A 24,503-nucleotide genomic window follows, 5' to 3' on the forward strand; every position below is an offset into this window, starting at 1 on the left:
TTTCATATTTAGACTTGAGTCAGATTGAATGAAAATAAAAACTTTCGAATTTTTTTAGTCAGTCTCTTTTGACTAGGCATTGCAAAATTGTCTAAAAATCGGCATAGCAACCGTAACATCCCAAATGTAGCAGAATGCAAACACTCCACATTAATGTCGTTCCTTTTCATCCGTCGAACGTTTTGAAACGAAGAGAGATATGATGAACGGTAATTTGGAGGATTTGAGAGGCTTCAGAGGAGAGGGGAGGGTCGCGAGTGTAAAATTTTCGTTAGGGGAAAGAGGAAGGGTGAGATAAGTGATGAAAAACGTAAGATGCGCGGGCTAGTACCAGGGCGCCTGCGCTTATTTACCCTTCCCCTTGCCCCCAATTTTGAGAGAGGCGAGCGGGCTGTTATACGCGTACACAGATCCATTGATCGGTTGGCTTCGCAGCCGCCGGCCGACGTTCTACCGAGGGTCGTTCCTCGGCTGGCTATGGCCAATGACGATCGTGAGAAAACTCTCCGTTGTCCAGCTTCATATCAAAGAGGATGGGCGACTTTTTCCCGTCTACCAACTACTTCAGCGACAACAGAACTCTACCTCCTCCGCCGCCGCCAACCCTAACGTCACCATGACTCGTAAGAGAATCCTCTTTTTTGATACTACTTAATACTCTGTCAATTACCACCCACTCGTATCTCACCAGCTGATTCCCCACCCCCTTTTTAGATACATCCTAAACGAACCCCTTTTGTCATATCTCAACATGCTGAGTGTTTTGATCTTGATATATGTTAAGAGTATTTTTAATTACTGTATTTTTATGCTCTTTCATTTTTAGAGGAATCTCTTTATTGTTAAAACAACAACTTTGTTTTCCTTTTTCAGAAAGTAGTACAAAAAAAAAAAAAAAAAAAAAAAANAAAAAAAAAAAAAAAAAAAAAAAAAAAAAAAAAAAAAAAAAAAAAAAAAAAAAAAACTATTATTGAAGACTGTATTCAGTTCTAGATAACTCAACTTAAGGTATCGAACTAGTTGTGACAACTTTTTTTTGAAATATTAACATAAAATTTATAAAACGGGCAGAAAAAAATTATTTATGATATTAGTATTTTTTTAAACGGCTGTTTTTAGGTGAAAATAAGGCATTTTTTAAATGTACGCTAAACATTGTAAACAATGTACAAAAAATCCTAAAATACTAAAATAAAAAAACCTTTCAGGATTTTATTTAGAAGGCTATCAACTATGTTTTGAACTATTATCCTAAAGGCAAGTGCATATACTACTGAGTTAGGAATCAATGTAGTTAAAAAAAAATTTCTTTTAAAAATTTCCGGACTTGTCTTTGAGAAAAAACCTGCATAAAAAAATAAAATTCTACTTTTTTTTCTCTTGTCTGTTCTGTTCTTCAAAACATGTGCACTATCATAAACATTCTTGATAAATTGTAGATAATTATTTTAAATACAACATGAGAAATCGTGTTTAAGGTAGTGTAAAATGTGAAAAATCTGATTCTGAGAAAAACGTATTCAAGGAAATAAAATTATTAGTTTATCCACTGTTATCCTTTTGCACAAAAACTGCTATAACTTTGTAAATAATTAGAGTAACAATAAAAGTCGAGTATTTTTCGAAAGCTAAGAGTACAAAGATTTTAAATTTATAATTGACTCAATTTAAAAAAATATTGACCCAAAATCATGTTTTTGCACTAGTTAGATACTTTAAATCATTGTTACCAGTGACTAATATTTTGTTTATAGATTATGATATGCATCTATGTTATCGCGAAATATAGATAAGTAAAAAAATTTTATGTTTGTAGTATTTAAAGATATTAAAGTATTAAGGTAACTCCTAGACCTTCCAAATCTTGCATAAGTCAGTAGTCTATTGTATGATTGTTTAGTCATTTTGTGCTAAAAAGACTTGTGTATTGTGTAAGTTTTTATGTGATTCTCTGAAAATTTTTTTGCGTTATAAATTTATTTCGTTTATAACACATATTTAGTTTATAACACAGTTTGATTTCGTTACATTGATAACATACTAACGTTTCTCTTCAGCGCAGTTATAACTGTCTTAGGCTACTTTTTTAGTCACCCTATGGTAAATGAATTTATGTTGTTGACTGGAACTTTTTTTTTCTATAATTTACTCACATTTTTATGGAACGTCAATGTCTTAGAAACAAATTACTTACGTCGTTTTTAAAAATGTTCTTGCATTGAATTGCCTCACTATTACTATTTAAAAATTGTGACAAATGTGAATTAAATCAAATTTATTTGGGTAGTTCAATCTTTCACAGGATTTTGTGAACACTTTTAATAATAAATAAAAAAAGATAAAGCAACGAAGAAACATTTATTTCAACTATTAGTATTGTTATTATCAATGTTGTGTGATATTGTAAAAACAATATAACTTTAAAATACCTGTTTTAGAAAATTTAACATTTTAAATTAACGTTTTGCTCTATTTTAAGATTGTCTAGTTCTAGCACCTACCGCTAGGGTTCCACGTACGGTTAGTTGTAGAATTATCTAGTTATAGCATTTCAAAGTTTTAGTTGCATGGCTTAATTTAAAAAAAAAAAAAAAATTCATGTATTATTCGAAATTGAAAAATTCTGAGCTAAGTTTCAGTACTATATCCACATTTACTAGTTTTAAATGCAATGCATTAAATATCAGTTATTACTACTTTAAATTGAATAAATATTTCATATAAACTCTTACGATTTCGCTCATTTTATAGTAATTAGAGATACACTCATTGAGTTTTTGCACTTCATGTCTTTTCCTTAGTAATTATAGATTTGGGAAATGAAATACAATTAATGGTTATCGGAATTTTCCTAATGAAATAGTATTAATTTTCTCTTCCGTTTATACAATTCTGTAACTTTGATTTCAGAAATTTCAAAAACTTAAAAATCTTTTGGATTCATTAAATTTGAAGAAATTTTATTCGGCTTTTGCAAACTTTAATGTCGAAAATTCACCCAAGGGATAACGCTCAAGGCATTTTTTAATTAAATTTTCATCAGGTGCGTCTATTAGTTTAATTTGAAAGGCGCATATTTATACTTTCAAACTTAAAAATTTGACTTATTTTAATATTACACATTGTTTTACTTAACTCTTTGATTTTTTTTGTCATTATTTTTAGTACTTTCTTCACATGGTGCAATTTGTGCAGAAGCGAACTTGTCATACATGCCTGAAGAAGGCCTGACCTATCCGTCTGTATCGGGCTGCGTGTGGCCTGTTACTAAAATTTTGCAAAATTTATAAATTCTTTTTGAATAAAGTCAGGAACAGTGAAGGAAAAAGTAGAAAACTTGTGGAAAAATGTGAAAACAGTAAATAGACTCAATAAAAAGAGATTAAAAGAGAAACAGTTTAATAAACGATGTTTTCAACTAAATCAGAGTAATTCAAAAGTAATGGTTGTTTTTGAAAGGGCAATTGGAAAATAATAGCGTTCAATATTTTTCATTATTCCCTCACGGATTATCAATAACTAAATGAAAGAGAAGATTAAACTAATTGATGAAACTAATGATAGTAAATATTTAAATGCTTTTATTATTTTAAATTAATTTAAATACTGTCATAGTTCTTTGTTCGATTGTTACATTAAATGTAACAAATGTTTGAAAAAAACTATATATATATATATAATAACAGGGCTACATCTGTGTTATCATTGGTGTATTCATCTTAAGAAATGCAGTCGAAGCCATAATAAGTTATCAAAAGGTTTATTAAAAGATATGCTTGTGGTTATAACAGTTCATATCCCCACTCCGCAAAGGAGGGGGTGTGGACGAAACTACGGATGGTTCCGGCAGATGTTTATTGGAAACGTTATTCAACAAGAGACGTGCGAAAACCTTCGATCTTGCATTAAATAGTACAGAGATTGGTGTAATTAGGTTCCAGTCGTACATGTCTTTGTAACTATGAAAAATCATTTAATGCTTCCTAATATGGAAGTGAAAGAGGGACAAGATTCTAAAAATAACTCCTCCTTTCAAATATAAATCTAATTATTATTCAATGGTATGTTTTCAGCCTTGAATTCCCAAAATAGAATATCTCTACCCTTACTCTTTAACAAAGACATTATATGAAACCGAAAGAGTTTTAATTCTTTTATTAATACAAAAGTATTTATTATTTTTGTATTTTATATATATATATAAAAACAAAGAAGAATTATAAAATAAAATAAAACAGAAAATTTTTAATGGAAAAACGTAAAGGTTTTCATCAGGACGCATTCCTTTACGATGGTAAATGCAATATTTCCAAATAAAAATTACTCTTCATAAGGCGTCTATATAGCTAAAAAATAAAAATGCAATTGAAAAAGAGTTTGAGATAAACGAAAGCAGAAAACAGACTTACCGACGAGGAGTATATATATATACACACACACACACTGATGCCTGTTGGCTTAAAATTCTTTTCCAGTGTTACCCACAATATCTTTCAGTTTGGCCTGACCGCCTAAAGTTATATTTTACTATGATAGAATAAATGATCACAGGCAAAAGTATTTTTTATTTAGGTAATAATGAGTTTTATAGCCTACGAATTACGATTTTAACTGGAATTGAAGTCATTTTTTTTATAATTTTAATATATCTGCTTAATGAATTCTTTGGTCGAGATTTCACTGCTTTCTGTCTAGCATACTTATTTTATGCCAAAACAATCTATTTTTATAAACTGTATGAATTCAAATCAATTCAATAATCCTTAGTTATACCTTAAGTAATCCATAAGATCATATATGACTTTTCAAAGTCTTTATCGTTAGTCATGGTTTTTTTCTTTCGCATCACCGGATTTAGCACTTCTAAGCTCTTAGTTGATGAATCAAGTAAGTAATATTTATTAGAGTAGCTGTATTTAATATAAGAAGAAAACATTACTTTATTATAGTACTACTTTATTATAGTTATATATTATCTTTGCTTTATTTTATTTACCATAATCTAATTTGAAATAAAAATCATGCAAACAGTCTCAAAACTATTTGATTATGTGGATTATTTGTCTAAAAATTAAAGTGAAAACAAAAAGCAAATCTGTTACATTAAACATAGCCAAACAGGACGAACTTCTAGAAGAGTTAGGACACATCGTCAAGATTGAAATTGCTTGGAAATCCATGCCCGTAAATGTTATACGTCGCTTGAAGAGCTTCCCTATTGTGAAGTGTTTCTTTGTGTGCTTCTGAGGGTCATAATAGGAGAGCACCCCTAGCTTCGTACAATGGCATTCTATGCTACTTCAATTCTAATGATATTTTCTAACTTCCCTATAAGTTTGTCGCCAAATTTGCACGACCTCTGTTATATATTACGTTTTTAAACTTGTACCCTTCGAAAAAAAGACTTTAAATGTCACTTTAAAAAAATTAGGAGCAAAACTCATTTGAAATCCCCCACCAGAATCTTTCAAGATGAAGTATTTGTATGAATGCAACAAAAAAATTATTCCCCAGAGCAATCATCTAAGATCGTTCTCTAAAAACTTAGAAGTTTTGAATCTTAAAACATCAAAAAAAAAAAAAAAAAAAAAAATATCTTCTTAATCTTTCATTTTATTTGTACTTTTATATTTTTATTGTTGTTAATTTAGATTTTTTGTGTCTTAGTATAACATTTACTGTTCTATTATTAATGTTTTTCAATTTAATGAATTATTACATGCAATCTAAATTTTATTATCTATATTTGGCATTTTGCCATGTTAGAATAAAAAGACGCATCGAGTAACTCTTTTATTTGCCAAAACTACACGAAAATATGGGATCGTTATTTGTGAATTGCTTTTTTCGAAAGCTGAGATTTAGACTGAGGAAATAAAAATTGAAATGGTTCATATTTTATTTCAAAACTTAAGAATTATTCACTGAGGGGAATTAGGAATTTTATTGCGCACAGTGACCTTTTGCGCCGTGCATAAAATTGAAAGCATGCCAAAAAATAAGTTTTATTTTTAATCATTTCCAAATATATATATTAATATTTAAATGAGGCTATGATAGTTATGGCCTCGGAAAATTTATTGAAGAAGTAGTTCAACATATTTTATGCTGCATATTCTATTTGTGTTTGATTATCATGTATGTTTTATGTAGGACTAAATTCAAAATATGGAATGATTTTTTTTTTTCGAAAGAAAAAAGATTTCGAAAGAAAAACAAGCCAATCAGAATTAATTAGATAATCAGAATAATTTATTTAATAATTGGATCTTTATCAATCAGCAAATTTAGTCTTTTGTTCGGAGGATTTAAGACATTGCTGATTTAAAAATTAGAAGCATTAACATACCTGGTTGTATACAGAAATACATATTTCCTGAATTAATATTTTTATATTCAAATTTTTTTTCGTAAATAAATTTCGTGAAACAAAAAAAACCGCAACGTGAATTCAAACATGCGAATTCTAAAATAGAAAAAGAAAACATCACTGTTGTTAATTAAAAATTTTATTTACATAATAGTTATTAAAATATAATATATAAACATTATCAACTCCCGAAGGATGTTACTTATTATATTGAAACTCCTTTTCGACGTTATTCTAAATAAAGTATCTTGCTTCGTTTTTTGTGGTGGATATACTGTTTAATCTACAAAGTACTTTGCCGTAGGTATAAACCTTCCAACTAAATATCTTACTATTGCTATATATTATCTTACTATTACAGCTTATTAATTATTATATGCGTGACAAACATTTAATTATTTAATTACAAAAATAAAAGTATCGAAGTACTTCCGATACTCTGGGAATTGGAATTTCAAAAATTAATTTGCATGGCATTTATAATTAAAATTTTTTGCTGGAAAAACGGATATTTTCCGCATGTGATATATACTGAAATTACTACTACTAGCTTTACTATATTTTTTTATTTACGATTATCGCTATCTTTTACCAATTTACTGAAATTGCTATATTTGTCCCAACTGTTAAACAACTGATGTTCAGTAAAGCTAATTATATGATTCAAGGCTTTAAAAGAGAAATATTTTGTGAGATGTGCGAAACGTCATTGTAATTTGTTAAGTTACCTCCAATGAGGCGAGCCTGGTTCGAATCCCAGCTATGGCTGGTCGATACGAATATCGCATCTGGCTTGCATCGACCACAGTGTTGACGTAAAAAGATCCTCGGTAGACCGATCATGGGTTAGAATCCCCTTGCCGTCATTCTAACCATGGAAATATATGAGAAAAATGAGAAATAAAATATAATTAATGAAGTGAATGAACGTGCAATCAATTCCTAGAGAATTTTTTTTTTCATTAAATAGAGCTGTAAGTCAGCAAACATCACTGATGTTATCTTTTAAATTATTGAAACAGATATCGTCTGCAGGTTTTGTAATAATGAATTTATGAGAAAATTTCCTTCCAGCGTTCCAAACGGCACCAAAATGTTCGTTCCCAACGGCCTAATTAAAATTTTTTGAACGAATTTTAGGATCGGGGCTAAGACAGTTGTTCTCGCTGTCCAAACTTTGAAGACACGCACACAAACTTTTCCTTTAATTGTTATTGATGTTTCTTTCTTTCTTATTTTTTTTTAATGCTAGTTTAGAAATGAAGGAACAGTAAACTTATTTGCAACTTAATCAGCCGAGTTGCAAGTGAGATGAGTTGAGTTGCAATTTCATCGGCAAAAATTCTTGAAATATTTTGATGTTTCATTTTGGTTCTTTTTTTTCCCCTTAGCGTAAATAAAGAATTTTATGTTACTCAATATATTCTAAGCTTATTCAAATTTACAAATTTTAAAGAATATAATAGCGCTAAAAACACTTTTGATGGAACATTTAAAATTTCCATTGAATTTAATTTGTATATCACGGTGGTTAATGTAATAAAATTGTAAAAAATCATTAACAATTTAAATTTGTCAATCGTTAAAAATTAGAGTGTATTTTTGGACACGATGAAAAATCTTTCTAAAAAAATATTTTAAATTAAGAAAGGTTTGTTGCATATTTTAATTGATGCTTTTTACTCTTATGAACGAGCTTTGAATTAAAATCAATCTATTTTTGACGTAATTACTTTTATTGTGTAAATAAAAATAATAGAAAAAAAAAACTTTTTAGTTACGATTATGTTGTTAATAAACTAGTTTTTTTCCCAAAATGATTTTGTTCGTTTAGATTAAGGTATTTTTGGACTGAAAAGTGTAAATTTCCTTAAGTTATAACGAGTGTTTGGAATTAGGAAATTAAATTAAAATACAAAAAATTATATTTTTAATAAATTGTTAGTAATTGTTAATAACTAATTGTAAGAATTGTCCCATTACAAAATCTCCGAACTCAATTAAGTGATAAAAATATATTAATTATACACTTAATGGTATTGTCGATGTTAATATTTTATCTCTATCCTTGAATAACAAAATTACATCAGGAATGGGCTGAGTAATATGAAATACTTGTGCAACTTCAAAACTTCTTTAAGGTTTTTATAGATATTAATTAAATCTACATAGTATTGCATGTGTAGTTATTTTTAACTTTGCAAAAAAGAAAAAATAAATAAATAAATAAAATTAGAATCCTTTAGTAAATCAAACTTTAAAAAAAAACTTCAACCTGGAAGAAAGTAAAATAGACAAAACAAATCGTATAAATCTACATTGAATAATTATTTTAAGTCTCAAAACATTTTTAAGAAGAAAAATGAGAAATTTTCGAAATAAACTAAAAATGAACCAGTATAATTCGACTCATCCTTTACAAAATCAATAGTAAATGTTCGTAAAGGGGAAAAAACCTTCTTCTCTTCCTTTTTACAGTAAAACTATTCTCTTCTGAAAGTCTATATTAGTATCTTACATCTATGTCTGAATGATTGATTCATGAAAAATGTGAATCTCGACCACCACTTGGACACTAAATATAGATACGAAAGTGCTCTAAAAAATGAAATGGCTTGTATCTTTATTCTTCATTTCTTTTTTCACCGTCAAAAGTGATATCATTTTTACGAATGACGGTACTCAGAAAGAAATTTTATTTAGATGTCTGGCATTCAATGATGGAATATTACTCTCGCCATTGCTTCTCCGTGGGAAATTAAGAATTTATATTTCGGAGAATGAAAAAACTTTTGTTATGCCGTTGCTTATGCCCCTTGGAGGAAAAAACTGCCTTGGCTAGATGTATTTTCTGTTTTTTTTTTTTTTTTTTCGTTGAATGATTTCAATTTAGTTAGGTAGCTCAACAATCCTTTGAGTGTTTGTTTGCCTTTGCGCTGAAGTTAATTAGTACTTTTAATTTCATTTATTTACTTATTTATATGTTTCTGACATTTCACTCAGCTGGATATGAAATGTTTCCTTGACATAATACACAAATATATAATCATAAAAGGAAAATTATGAGTGTTAACATTTCATTTTGTGAATTTCGTGGCTTTGTTTCGAGATTTTCCACTTGGACGGTTGCATTCTTGCCTTGCAAAATCATGTTTTTTTTTCTATATAATCTTATTCTTAACTATTATGCATAATTATTTCATTCGTTTTATTTTTTCGACAGCTTTTATTTCTCTTTATTTGATGATTGTATACATTTCAAATTTCTGAATTTTAACACACAACGGCATTTTAAAGTTCATTAAAAATACTCAATGCGGAATTTTTTTAAAATATTTCTCAGTATTTTAAATTTTATTAAAAAGTACTTAATCCTGTAACTTCGTACCTAGTGTCTGGAGCAACCAAGACACATCTGACATTTTTGCTATAAATTTCAACTTAGTTATAATACTCTTTTTCAATTCAAACGTTTTTAAGGCAGGTAGGTACTTCATTTACGCCTTAGTTGCAGAATGGGCTATTGGTGACTGTCTAAGAAAAATCCTTGGGGATGTTCCGATGGCATGCCATTACAGTTGCACTTAACGGTAGAACAGTTTAATGAGGACCGAACAGGCTGATCAAAGTGGTCATGTTTTTAAGGAGCTGAAGAAATTTCTTTTTACTTAACTGCTTTTTAATTAGCGTACTAAGTGTTTCCCATTGCAATTCAATAAATGGCAAATCAATTCAAGTAATGGATTATTGACAATTGTATTTTTTTCTAACAATTTACAGAATAGTTTTTTTCCCTCATTATCTCAATGTGTTAAAAATTTTTTTATAAAATATAAAAATTTTCTCAGAATTTACTAATTTATATCAGAGGCTACAGAGTTGGTTCTTGACATCAATTGAAAGAAAAACTGCTCTGTATTTTTTCGCCGCCCGATTATAAATTGAAGTGTAGCAATTTGACTATCGTTGCCATTAGTTGCACGGCACGTAACTTTCATTATACATTTAATTGATGTATTGAATCGGTCTCATTTCTGGTAGCCGCTCACTGTTGGCGAAGATTTCCATTGGCCCTCTTCCAAACACTGCCCCTGGCATTTAATATTGCGGCGCCCCTGATTCGAAACAACGCCCATAAGTTCTTTGACGCCCTCTTACCCGAAATTGCTCTTTACTTCCCGAAATTGTTCATTTCAACTCCTTTCTTGACAAACGACATATTCGAAATTTGGGTCGTGTTCTGTCTACCCTAAAGTTTTGTTTTGGATTAAAGCTTACACGGTTGCTTTGTTCGTAAGGATGCTGAAAGTTTGTAAGTTGTAAATTTTTGTATATGAGAAATTCATTTTTTATGCTTACATTTTTATGACTTGTCTAAACTTTTTTTATGTTTGGTTTTTATAAATAGGTCAGTCATTAAAAAAGTGGATTTAAAATTCTTGGGACTGTATGCTTTCCAAAAAAGCGGGATTCTGTGATTAAATACATGTATTTTTCTACTCTTTTTAACCAAACATTTATATAAATATCCTTTCCGAAATTGGTCCTCACTTCCCGAAATTGTTCATTTCAACTCCTTCCTTCACAAGCAACACATTCCAAATTTGAATTGTGTTCCCTAATTAAATTTCCCTAATTAACTGTTCCAGACTACACCCCTGTAATGTTTACTATAATAATGAATAAAAATTCACTATATTTTAATTAAAAACCAGTATATCCTTTCAATATTGTTGCGTAAATTTTGGGACAATAAATTAAATGAAAGTTTGATTTTTAATAAACTTTAAAAAAAAAAAAAACATTCTTTAATGATATATTTCAAAAACTTGGACAGATTAGATAACTTTGTTTTATTCTGGTACATTTATTTCTCAAAATTATTTAGAATTTGATTTTCAATTATTTTGTATTTGGAAAACTTCTTCCATATTAACTCTATGCTTAGATTACTTTAATTCACCAATATATCATCTTTTAAGTTTTCTATGTATTTTCGGCAATTATTAATTACCAAGCTGCTGTCTCGTAAATTTTAAATTTGTAATTTTCCCCTCTTAGTTGAACCTTTTTTTTTTTTTTTGGTCCGAACTTAATACCAATCTCACCCTTCAGTGATGTACTTAAAATGTTAAACATTCTATATCAAACGTCTTATTGGTTTCACACATTTTCTAGTTATGTAACTTAAAGAAACTACGAAGACTCTACCACTATTCTCTGTGGGACCGCCCCAATCGTATCATTTTCCTTACCTGAAAGGTTGAAGGGTGAATCCGATCAATTTGCTCCTTCACCCACCCTTCTTTTCTTGGGAGTGTCTAAAAATAACCTCGCAGTAAATAATCGAACCTTTTAAAAATAACGAGGCTTGTTGGTCACGATCAATTCGCTATCTTATTTCATCCATTCTTCCTCCCAAGTGACATTTTTTCTTGTTTGTTAATAAGATAGCGGCGATGAGAGAATAGAAGTTATTATTTGAAACTTCATCTAGTCACTCCACCGAGCTTGAGATTGTTTGGATTGACTATAAATATGCGATACTTCTGTCAACTGTAACATTACTTTTCATTGATTTTTTTTTTCTTTACAGACCTTATAGTTAGCTATGAGAAGTTTAAAAAACTTATAGCTTGATTTTTAAGGTTGTGTTGCTAATTTTTTCTCTCCAATCAATCCATTTAAAATACGTAACGTATTTTTCTATTGAGGGATTTGTCTTGTATAAAAATTTCTTGTATGCTTTTTTTATCTTGTGTTTTTAATTTTTAAATTAATTTTTCACTTACAAGAAAAGTAGCCCAAGTAAATGTCATTCGCAGAACCTCTGCCCTATGCTTGCCCTTCTCCCCATCCTCTTCCAACTAACCCAATTTGTTGGAAGTTTTGTTTTAGTCAAACTTCTAGTGATACAGAAATTTTCCAGTCTTTACTTATTCTCATAATTCAATAAAAACTCAAAAGACTATGGAACTCCTCAGTCGCGTGTCGGTAGTATAGTTTTGTCGAGTACTTTATTAGTAAATCTAAACAGCAGCCGTGTTACGTGACTTGGAATGAAATCTCCTAAACTAGTCTAACAGCAGCCTTACTTTAGTAGAGGACTTTTTTAGCTAATCCAAACTAACAACAACTGGAATAAAATGATTTGGAATAAAATTTCTTCGGATAGCCCAACTACTGCCGTGCTTTAGTGAAGGAATTTCGAGCAAATCTAAATATCAAACTTATTTTAAAACTTGGAATACAGTCTCCCGAGTTAGTCCCTCAGCAGCCATACTTAAGTGTAAAAAGTTTTGAGTAAGTCTAAATAGCAGTTGTGTTATGTGACTTGGAATAAAGTCTCCCAAGATAGCCTGGTGACAGATTTATTGTCCTTGATTTTCAGTTAAGATTGTGCTTTTGCATTGTATTTTATAATGTTTACATTACACATAAATTTAAAAAAAAATGATTATAATAAAATGTTTTAACCTTAAAAAATTGTTCACAAAAAATTAAATTGCTCAATAAAGATATCGACAGACTTTTAAAAGACACGGAAGTGTTAATTTCGAAAGAAAAAGAATTTGATCGTGCTGTCGTTGAGACCAAAAAACGTCACTTAATAAAATAACCGAAGTACTGTAAATTAATAAAGATATAATTTTTTATCTGTATAACTTTTGATGATCTTTTATTGTTCTCCTGTAATACTTTTTGTCTCCTGTAATACTTTTTGTCTTACCGCTGCTTTTCAACACTAAAATTCCATTGGTTAATTTCAGCCCTAGCTTCAAACTCTGTTGGAGGGGGATTTGAGCGAATAAGCAAGTACCTCAGTCTTCAAACGGTTTCTGTAAACTGTCTTTTCAGTTTATCGTGACAGCTGAAGCCTTTCTCTCAGTAAGCTGTAATCACTGGTAGAATGGCACAAAAATTTTATAATCTGGAGCATCGGAAATTTTGCTCAAACATTCTTCATTCTTAAACTTCTCCAACATTTGTGCCAATGTTAGTGAAGAAACTCTGACAACTCATCATAAACTTGTTCATTAAAGAGACTTGGGTTTAAATATATGGAGAGTTTCCTTTATCACCACTATCCCAAATTCAAAATTTTTCTGCAGGCCCTCCCAAAGCGTCAAAAACATGCAGAGATGTTAACCCATCTGTCGACATAGATCGCAGTTCTTTCTGTGATGCACATCTTTGTATATACCATCTGAAAGTCTGATAGTATTGCTTATCATTTTTAATATCATCAACTGAAAACTCACAAATCTTGAAAAAATATGTTAGTTTGATCTGAAGCACAATATCTTGCAAGACAAGACTTATTCGCTAGCCCTAAATATTTAGTCGCCNGCCGGTTTTTACCAGTTTTTGCCACTGTCCTGGCAAAAACCCCTTTTTGCCGGCAAAAACTCCAACCCTGGTATATACCCTCTGAAAGTCTGATAGTATTGCTTATCATTTTTAATATCATCAACTGAAAACTCACAAATCTTGAAAAAATATGTTAGTTTGATCTGAAGCACAATATCTTGCAAGACAAGACTTATTCGCTAGCCCTAAATATTTAGTCGCCGATGGCGAACTGGCGAGTGTAAATTTCGTGCCTTACTCTAAATAATTATTTCATATGAAAAGTTAATATTATTAAAAGTATAATATCAATGTATTAAGTTTTATGATAAATCGCAAACTGATTGCACCCTGCATTTTTCTATTTTCTGAATTTCATTTTATGTATTCATTCTTCAAGAGACGTAACTAATAAAAGAAGATAAACCTATTCCATAATAAAAATAATTTAGTCATCTGCTTTATTTGACACTTTTTTCGATGCATTAATTTGTTTTTCTTAATTTAAATTATTTTTTATAATTTTTAGTACACACTTTCTTCTTAAGAAGATAAATTTCTCTATAATTTTAAAATTTATTCTTAAAGTTCACGCTTGAGGTAAGTCATTGTCATTCATGTAGTTTCTTGTATTCGAAGAAACGTTCTGAAATATATGGTTTCAAATTCTTATGGTTTTGACAGGCTAAAATGGGAAACCGCAACAGTGGTTTATTATGAAAAGAATATTGCTTTTGGTTCCGAAGATTTTATAGTTTTCATCTGGGTTTTTTCAATTACGTGGTTCTAGGAATTATTATGTAACTTTGAAGTCTGCAATTACTTTCGACTGCTTTGCGTCTTTCAACGAGGAAATGATTGTAAAAAACTGCGAAAGCTGCACAAGAATTTTTTTATCTGTTTTTCAAACTATTATCGCTAAACTTTAAAGAAAAACAATAAAACTCTAACATTAGAATTCTAAAATGTCGAGCTTATTCAAGATTTTAAAAGATTTATATTTTTTGCCCATTAGATTTAAGAATGTTTTTTTTTTGAACTAAAATATATTCTAAAATTTTTTATTAATTGTTCAAAAATAAAACTCGTAAGTAAACATGTCCCTAAAATCAAACATGTACAGTTTCGTGTGAGTTATTCATGTACGTTTGTTTTTTGTAACATGTTAAATATATTCGGATGTGTACATATGTGTTCAGAAGTGAAAGTAAACATTCTATTAGATAAAATGGTATGTTTCTTAAATTACGTATCTTCTATTTTAAGTCATGGTTTTTTCAAGGAATCGAAATTCGATGGTAAAAGTTGTATGTATACCGAAAATCTAAAAACAAACAATAGTGTAATACTTAAATAGCTTTTTAAAAAAATATTTATTGTTAAATCGTATTGAAATAATTTTGACAGAAAAAATCAACAAAAATTCCATAATGACAATAGCTATATTTTCTACATTATTATTGGGTAATGACCTTGGATTTTACTTGTTTCGAAAGGTGCTGCTAAGTCAAGAAAAAATCCAGCATCAGTTTAAGTGCGAATATTAAAAAAAAATGATGATTTAAAGCACATTTAAAATTTTTGACGGTTGAGTTAGCTCGGAAGAAAAGAGGCTTTTTTAAATGATATTCTGAAAACAATGGATTTTTTGGGGGGTTTAAAAGCCTATTTTAGTCGTCTGTAAGCATAGAAACTTAATTTGTTTTGTAATTTTTATTTTAATAATGGACATTTCGTAAAAATAATTTTCTCAAATTATGTAAAATATTTTTCTGTAAACACTTCAGTTGATATTACTTTCGTATTTATTTTATGAAACTATCATTTTCTTAAATAACACTTTGCAACAAATATGAACGCTTTTCTGTCCTTTAGTTGAAACTGTGGATTCTTTATCAACAAAAGGTGCTTAATTTCTATACATTGTCGATACAGAACTGGAAAATTAGAACAGGGAAAAGTCAGGAAATTTTTTCAGTCTGGAAGAATCAGGGAAATGCTAGGATATTTGTTGATTACCCAAAAATATTGATATTTGAAATACCCTAAAAAGTCGGGGGAAATGAATTAATTTGAGGTACCTAAAAGCCCAATATTTTTTTCCAGAACAATCGCTTTTATAATACTTTTTTAAAAAGAATTGTTATTTTCAACTCTAATAGCAAGTCTAAGTGTTTTGTACTGTCGGTTATGCATAAGAATAGGATATAACTGAATAAAATAATAGTACCACCAGTTTTAAAAATCAGAGAAATTTGATAAAATCTGTCTGGAAAAGTCAGGGAATCTTTTCTGAGTCTTAGTGGCCACCCAAAACCAAAATGGTCAACCTGCGTCAAACCTGCAACCTGTAATTTTTCTCCTACAAAACGTAAGAGAAAAATTACCAAATTTCTCGTGATTTCTTGCTTTCTAATGCATCAAGAACGTCATAACTTATCGGGATGAGTAGATATATTATAATTTTATAAACGTCGTTGAATAGCCGAACCAATTTTGGGTTTACGACTATCATTGTTCAACTCTGTAGCTTTGTAATTTCGAACCCTAACCAGAAGACAAGGGAGCTCCTGGATCAAGTATTGGAAGAAATTTGCTTTCGTGGAGGACTTTTTTCGATGGAACGGACCAAGATTTGCTTAATATGGAGAAAAAAATTAAGAAAACCTCTCACGGTTAGCCTGACGGCAGGGGGAACCTAACCCATGTTCCATCGACCAAGGATAATTTTTACGTCAGCACTGTGGTCGGTACGAGCTAGGAGCAAAGTTCGTATCGACCAGTCATCGCTGTGGTTCGAAACCGGTTCGCCTCATTGGAAGGCGAACGCTCTATCCCCTGGGCCACCGCGGTTCCTAGATGTGTAGATAAGATTCTTGTTGCAAAAAATTTCATCAAAGCCGCCTTCCTTTCCCATTGTGTGCTGCTAAAATACATGAAGTCGCCGAATTACAATATCGGATTTCCGGGATAATGGTGTATGGTTAACAAAAATTTATTACAATTCAAAATGTGGAGAAAACGTGGAAAAATTACAGAACAATGAAAAAAGGGAAAAAGAAAAATAATAATATTTAAAAAAAATTGTTTTTCTTAATTTTTTTTTCTTCTTGTCCTTTTTGTATTTATCTATTATGCTATATATATTAAAAATCTCAAAGACATATTTCATGTTGTAGAGCATAATTGCTGTTTTAACGCTTAAGAGTACTTATTTTCAAGAAAAAACATCTTAAATCAAATTGCTTGTTAATTAAGTATTTCTTAGTAATGAAAAATGTATTTGTGTTTATAATTAATGCTAAAGAACTGATGTTAAGAAGTAAAAAAATATACTTCATTATTTTAATTAAATCCCTTACCTTGTACTAATTTATCAGAAAATTACCCTTAAATACTCTCTTTTAGCCGAAAACTCATCTTCTCTCTTTGTTCAAGTGCATTGGAAAGAATTCGAACTCTCTGAAATCTGAAAAATCAACATTCTTGAATGAAATAGGAGATGTCTTCTAGTCAGCAGTAATTCGAAATTCTTTTTCAATGGAATCTTCAGAAATCTTGGGAATTCCTTTAATGCCGAAAGGGTTCTCTCTCATTCCGTTATTGATTTTTCCTTTTATTATTATTATTTTCTCGACTCTTTTCCCTGAACTAGGGAAAAGGTGAAGAAATAGGCGATGGTTTATTCCCTTGTCTTCGTTAAATAAAAAAAGGGAAAGAAATATATCCGCTTTTCGGTTCTCTTGACTTCTTGAACGTATAGAGTATTTTCTTTTTGAGACGCTGCTGCCTTCTTTCAGGTTCATTGTTCAAGTATTCTTTTTCCAACTCGTCCTTTTCTTGTGTGATTGTTTAGTCTTAAAAGAGGGATTTTATGAGGGTCATCAGTTTTTTTTTATTTTATTACTTGTTCGCCTTTGTGTCTATCGTATTCTTACTTGGTACTGTAGTAGTGAGGCACAAGGGTATTAAAATCTTTTTTCGCTTTCTTCGTTATTTAGAAATCTATATATTGGTTACATAGCTTGGAAACTACTTTGTTCGATAAATTTTTTTCATAAATAGGTGGCTCCACCTCCCACTCGGTATCGCTCGTCAACCCCCTTTGCTACACAGTGCATTTCAGATCTCTTCATGTTCTAAGCTTCCTTAGCTCGTTTTTTATGCTCTCAGCTTGTTTAATACCTTGTTTGTTTAATAATTTATTATGTTTGTTTAATTGACCACGTATATATTGTATTTTATTAATTATATTAGTATCTGAGTTCAAATCTTATCACAAAATGTAACATTTCAAATATTTGTTGAGATAAGGACGGGGACATCTTTCTTACACTAACTCCTCAATTTTATAATTAGATTGATAATGTTACCCTAACCAAGACATTGAATTTGACTGCGACCTGATTTTCCTTTGCATCGAAAAATTAAAAACAATTTAATTACTGTGAAATTAATTCGAAGTTTAAGCAAAAGGAAGCGTTTTACTCATTTTCGGGTGTAAGATCACGTAACTGCGAATATAATTTCCTTATCAATAGATTTCGCTAAACTGAATTAAATAGCGCGAAAAAAAAAGTTAAACTTTGACATAGAATAGGTAAAAACCAATGATTTCATCAATAACCGCAATGTTAGACATCAAAGTGTTTCTTATACAATTCTCTAGAACGCAAATTCAGATTCATCGAATTGTAATCTAATTTTGAGAGTAAAAAAACGCATTTGGTGAAAAGTTTTTGAAAAAACGATGGCAGTAAGTTTTTATTTAAATGAAATTTTAAAGTGTTGTTAAATATGTGGTTTCCAGTTAGTTTGAAATGTTAATAATATTAAGCAAAATGAGAAAGACCAAATTAATCTAAAAGATCCAACCCTAATGAAGAGAAAAAAGTAGTGGATGAAGATTTCTAACATATATTTGTTTTAACTTTTAGTTTTTGAATATCATATCAGCGTATTTATAATATTTGACATCAATCGATTCTAAAACTCTACAAGGAATTTGCTGGAACTTGAATTTTGGTGCAGTTCATTTGTATAAAATTTCATCGATATTTCTTTAGCAGAGTTCCGTTTATTAGCTTCATTTACAAGTCACTTCCTCTCCGGAAACAGGAAAATCCTTGAATTCGCAGGGAATTTAAAAATATTTTCCTAGAATTTCCAGGAACACTCACAATTTAACTTTGAAAATTCTTGTAATATTAGCACTAGGATGATTATATTCAACATAACTGCATGTATGTTTTTATCTATATTTAGGGCATTTAAATTCATTTATGTAACAAATCAAATCTTATTAAAACTTATCCAGTGATATGATAATTAAATTTTTTTAGCACCAGTGCTATTTTTATAAAAAAATTTCTAAATAATTATTTTATTTTCTCTTTCTATTAAACAAAACATAATTATTTTGGATTGGAAATGCTAATTTTATTTTAAAAACTGTCTTTTGAAAATTTTATGTACACTTTGATTTATTAAAAATTGTTACGATATGTATCCCATCTTTTATCTATTGTTATTGAATAACTTATATTTATTTTATTTAGGTGATTTAATTAAAATTTTGAGGGATTCTTAAATTTAATATCTTTCTGACCGTACCCGCTCATGGAAAACACCTGATACAAGGTGATGAATTTTACTGCGCCCTTTAATTTTCTGCTCATGTTTTTGACTTCTGAAAGTCTGAGTTTTGTTTACTTTTATGGAAACAAGATTAAAAGCATTTCTAATATGGGGTAATTGAATAAATGGCGCATTTCTCTCAACCTGAAACTATAAAATCGTTTAACTCCATGCCCTTACACAAAGGGACTTCAACCGCAGTAATTGCCATCTCTCCCGTAAGTCTGGAGTCTGGAGGAGTTCTCGTGATAGCTGGCCAATAGAAATCTTCCTACTTTTGTTTATTTTATTTTACAGTTTATCTTTATTCTGTTTTTGTACCAGACATATTTTTTAGCTCTGTTTGTTTAACGTAGCAGCTTTCTTTATCTTGATTTAGGTGGAATATTTGGCTCTTGTGCCTGTCATATAATATATGAACTAATTGAGCAAAAAAAAACAAAAAAAAAAATCACTGAATAAATGCATAATTTACATTTTGAACACTTTTAAATCTACAAGTACAAAACCAATATTTTTGAACAAATTTTGATTTATTTTATTGTTTAAAGTGAACATAACTCAAGTTTTCTGTGAGATTATTTTTATAAACAAAGTATCTATAGGTAACCATCTATGTGTATAGATAATGTAATTTTTTAAAAAAGTACCAAACTTTTAAATTAATATTTAAAAAAGTTCCAAGCTTTTTATTAAATATTAAACAAAATTCCAAACTTTTTATTAAATATTAAACAAAATTCCAAACTTTTTAATTAATATTTAAAAAAAAGTTTCAAACTTCTTGCTGTAATACGTAAAATATTAAATACATGTACTTATGATGAAAAAACCCGATCATATCCTCGACTGCTTGGGGCTCGCTCTTGCGGATATCCGTGATAGCCCACTTCTGGTGCTTGATTTTGCTAGGGTCCACGGTCTCTTGGATTTGATTTAGCTGTCGCTAGATCCTGAAGGATTGGACACAACAACAACATGATGAAAAAAAATTGCATAATAAGTGTATCAACTTTAGAAACACAGGAAAGTAAATTCTACAATTGAAATTGCTTTAAGAGTCAGTGGAAATAAAAAGAAAACGTCGTGATTTTACTTTTTTTAAAGTATCATCATTGAGAACATTTTTAAAAGGAATAAACTTTAATGCAGGTTTATTAGATATATTTTTTGCTTCTGCTGCGAAAAAAATTAAGCATTTTTTAAAAATAATTCGTCGATTTTTAAAGTTGTGCTTTTCTTGCTCAAAACAAGGCCCAGCTAAAACAATTCTTATGCTATAAATTTTTAGTTCGTGCAACACAAAAACCAGAAAGGACTATGTTTAATAAGAGTCATTAATCTAAATTGTCCATTAGAGAAAAACAACTTTACAGGAGTAATAAAAATCCTATTTATGTCATTTCATTTCTATATGCTTTTTTTTATTGCCCTATTGATTTGAAATTAATTTTATAGTTTAAAATTTGTATTTAATTTTCTTTCAAATAACTTTTAAACGACCAGTGTATGATAAAAAAAATAGGAAAAAAGCTCGGTATGTAAGACGAGATGCTCAATTCGTTATTTTAATGTGATAAGGAAGAAAAATATTGAAAGAACGTTTGGCTTTCGCTTTATTACTTTTCATTTCCCGTTTATCAAACTTTTTATGAGCTTCTTCGAATTTTATGTCCTTTCCCAAGAATTTCATTGGAATTGATTCGTATTTAAAGATTCATTTCGGGAAAGATGGAAAAAAATAAGATTCGATAATAATAAAACACTTAAGTAGGTAAGTAAAGAAATACTTCACCATTAGCGTCCATCTATTTTTATCTTTAAAATACCTTCATTTTTAAGACAAGATGATTAAGATTTTTCTTTATAAGGAATAAAAATGTTAAATATTGATATAAATACAGTTCACGAACACGTCTTCAAGTTTAAGGTATCTGAGTTTTCCTTAACTGTTAGATGTTTAAAAAAATTTAATATCGAGATTTAAATCCAGTTAAAAATTGCTTGCTGTCGCTAAAAAGTAAGTACCCAATTTACTTTCTCTATTTCATTTTTATCGTTTGGATCTTATTTAGCTAACGGGTAGTTTTTCTATGAAATGTAAGAAGCTCTTAATATTCATGCAATTTAATAACCGATTAGCTTCTAACTTTTTTTTAAAATACCTCTATTCGTACAATGAACGACTATTTTTTTTAAATAAAAAAATATCAATGCAGTTTATATTAACATATTTTTCTATTCCTTTTTATGATTGTGGATTAAGGAATCTAATACCTTGTTCCGTGTGAGATGTTAGAGAAATTTCGTTATCATTATCTAATTTTAGTTAATGATCGCCTTAGTATTTGTCAAATTTTCGGTTTGCCTCAATTGCTGTATATTATACAGTGAAAACTCTCTTGAGCGATTTAAAATTTTCGTTAATGGAGGTTAGTCATCCTTAGGGGTATAGAAGGTCAGGGACTAATATAGGAGCCTTAAGATAGGACCTTTATATCTATGTAGAAGGTATATGATTTTTCGCAAGGGATTTTACTTTTACTTTGTGTCATTTTCTGGCGCGGCGTCCATAAGATGAATAAAATTTAGCATCAATAAAAACGACTCCTACTGACATAATTAGTGTAAAAACATATCAATTATGAATGATACAACTATTTTAAAATAAGTAAACAATTGTGTTTTTTGTCTGAGTTTCCATTTAATTTTATATCATAAAAATAAGTTTAATTTAATTATGCTGTACTATTAAAAAAAGAAAGAAAGATTCTTAAAATGTGAAAGTGCTCTTGAAAAACTTGAAATAAATAACATACTCATTTTAATAAATTTTTTTTCTATCTTTTAAGTAAATCTCGTTTCTTCCTTAAGAAAAAGTTGCTGTTTTAACCAAAATTCATAGTTTTTACGATTATTGCGTAATTTATTTATTTGTTGCTCCCAATTTGCCATAGAAAGTATTTCATCGTTTATTTATGATAGACATTTAATAACTTTATCTGACTAATAAAAGAATCATGTGAAAATAAAGAAGGAAAGTTCTGCATAAAATCTATTTATATAAAACGCGAATTTATAAGTCGAAATATTACTGAGGATATTAAAAACTAGTTTTGTTAATAAAAAATTTGTTGAGGAATATAAAGCTTATTGCTTATAATTATTTTTAAAACATCTCCAAAAAAAGTGTATCAATAATAACATTAGCATTTTCATTTTATACCTTTATGAAATTCACGAAATATAATTTTCAACCAAATTCAAATGAAGCGTCGTTTTTAACAGGGTGCCTAGCGTTTTTGAAAAGTTCTTAAAAGTGCTTACTTTCGATTTTCGTTTTTCAAAAGCCCTTAAAGGTGCTTTTTTCATTGGATGTTATTAAAAAGTGCTGGATTTTCTCTTTTTCAAAATGAGATTTTTTCTTTACTACGTTGATTTTCGCTTCGAATGATGCAAAAAGACACAGTTCACATTGTTCTATTCAACGTTTTCATAATTAATTCATCCCCAATCTATTTCGGCGTATTTTCAGTCCGTAGCTTATGAAAATGCTATTCGTTATACATGATTCAAAATTTCATGATTTTTGACAATTCTAAAAAACAATGCCAAAAAGTTTTTTTTTTTGACATGACGGTTAAAACAAGATAAAACCGTCAATTGTCAAAAACGTTCCGACCCTGCCTAGTTATCATATTTTTTTAAAGTGCTTAAAATTATTTTTTGAGTGCTTAAAAGGTGCTTATTTTTTGCTGAATAATTTGGCTACACACCCTGTTAAAGTGTGATATATGGAGACAAGTAAAGCGTAAAAAAGAATTAAATTGAGCTATACTCTTAAACTAAATAGATTTTTAAAAATTGTTTTTAAAGAATTCAACAAAATGAAATAGTGTTAATTTTGGACTCATAGCAAGAAATAAAACAGGCAAAATACATTGACATTTTTCGTGAATTTATCATATTATAATTTGTGTAAAAAATACCATCAAAGTAAAAGTCAATTAGGTAACAACGGCAAAACTCTAGAATCTTACTTTTATGTCATTTTCTTCTCTTCTATCATTATCTTAGATTTATTTTTTAGCAGTGTAAAAAGTGTATCATTTTCTTCTGAATAATTTAACCAAGGATAGATTGTCTTACTTCCCCTTAAAAAAAGTTCGCGTGCTGTGTCCAGAGTTATCAATAACTTCTCGACAAACTAAATGAACATCATTTCATCTCTGTCAATCTCATGGTAATATCTTATTAAACCGCTCCATCGTCTCTATATTTTTTCTTTTTTTAACATTTATCTTACCACTTTGAAAAATCATAAATTCTAGATGAGCTTTAGCGAATGTCAAGTAATCAAGCACTCTCTCTTTCACATTCCCCTCTCTTACTCTGTTGGGATTTGCGATCAATTTAGTGTGAGATTTTCGTTTCTGATGAATTATTAGTAAAATATGAACTTTTTTAGAACTCCAGGTGGATTGATTGAGAAAAAAAAAAGATGTCACGTCACTTCCCCTCTCTGCACTGAAATAGCGAATAATTTTTAGCGATTGACAGTTGTGGTCATTGTTTGAAGATCTGTTGAGACTAATGTGAGAGATGCAGAAAAACTGCAAGTTTTTAATCTTATTTCTGTAGCTAGTTTATTATTATAATGATCATAATTAATGTATGACGAAAGATGTAGTGTTTAGTGCTGAAAATTGATGGGTTTAGTGAAAGATTTCAACGAACACCTTAAAAAGAATATTTCGATGAAAAATCTTATGTTGGCGAATGACCATGAAACATGTCGTTTGGCAGCAAATTTAAACGCCAAAAGTGAGAACGCTATAACGGGAACAATTTAAACTATTGTTTTTCGAATTTCGTTTATTAGAACTGGCAGACAAAAAAAATGTTGTTGTTGTTATTGTTGTCGTGTCTATGCTAGTGCAAAGATTAGAGTCCTCCAAAAGTCTTGATAACAAGGTTTGCAAGTTCTGGAGCCCGATGGCCATGGAGAATTTCGATGGGAGGTGCTCCAAGTTGAAAGAGCGAGCCGAAACACCCCTAGGAAGCACGTCCCCAGGTGGCGGATCGAGGAATGCCTCCTTTGGTGGTTGGAGTAAAATAAAATAGCTCCAGCGGACCAACAGGCAGA

General features: G+C 29.7%; 1 protein-coding gene across 7 annotated transcripts in view; it reads left to right on the top strand.

Moving 5' to 3' along the window:
- Window positions 1-24,503, top strand: part of LOC107455507 (Calmodulin-binding transcription activator) — a 156,286-nt gene that overhangs the window by 49,749 nt on the left and 82,034 nt on the right. For 2 of the 7 annotated variants that reach the window (XM_071183333.1, XM_071183332.1), the window contains exon 1: window positions 381-623. The exons of the other annotated variants lie outside the window; for them this stretch is intronic. In XM_071183333.1, coding sequence (XP_071039434.1) covers window positions 485-623 — 139 coding nt within the window. In that variant the 5' untranslated portion in view covers window positions 381-484. Of the gene's footprint in view, window positions 1-380; window positions 624-24,503 lie in introns of those variants that run through there. 7 annotated transcript variants of the gene reach the window in all.

Source organism: Parasteatoda tepidariorum, chromosome 7 (genome assembly GCF_043381705.1).
Source record: "Parasteatoda tepidariorum isolate YZ-2023 chromosome 7, CAS_Ptep_4.0, whole genome shotgun sequence".
In the NCBI taxonomy this organism is placed as follows: Eukaryota; Metazoa; Arthropoda; class Arachnida; order Araneae; family Theridiidae; genus Parasteatoda; species Parasteatoda tepidariorum.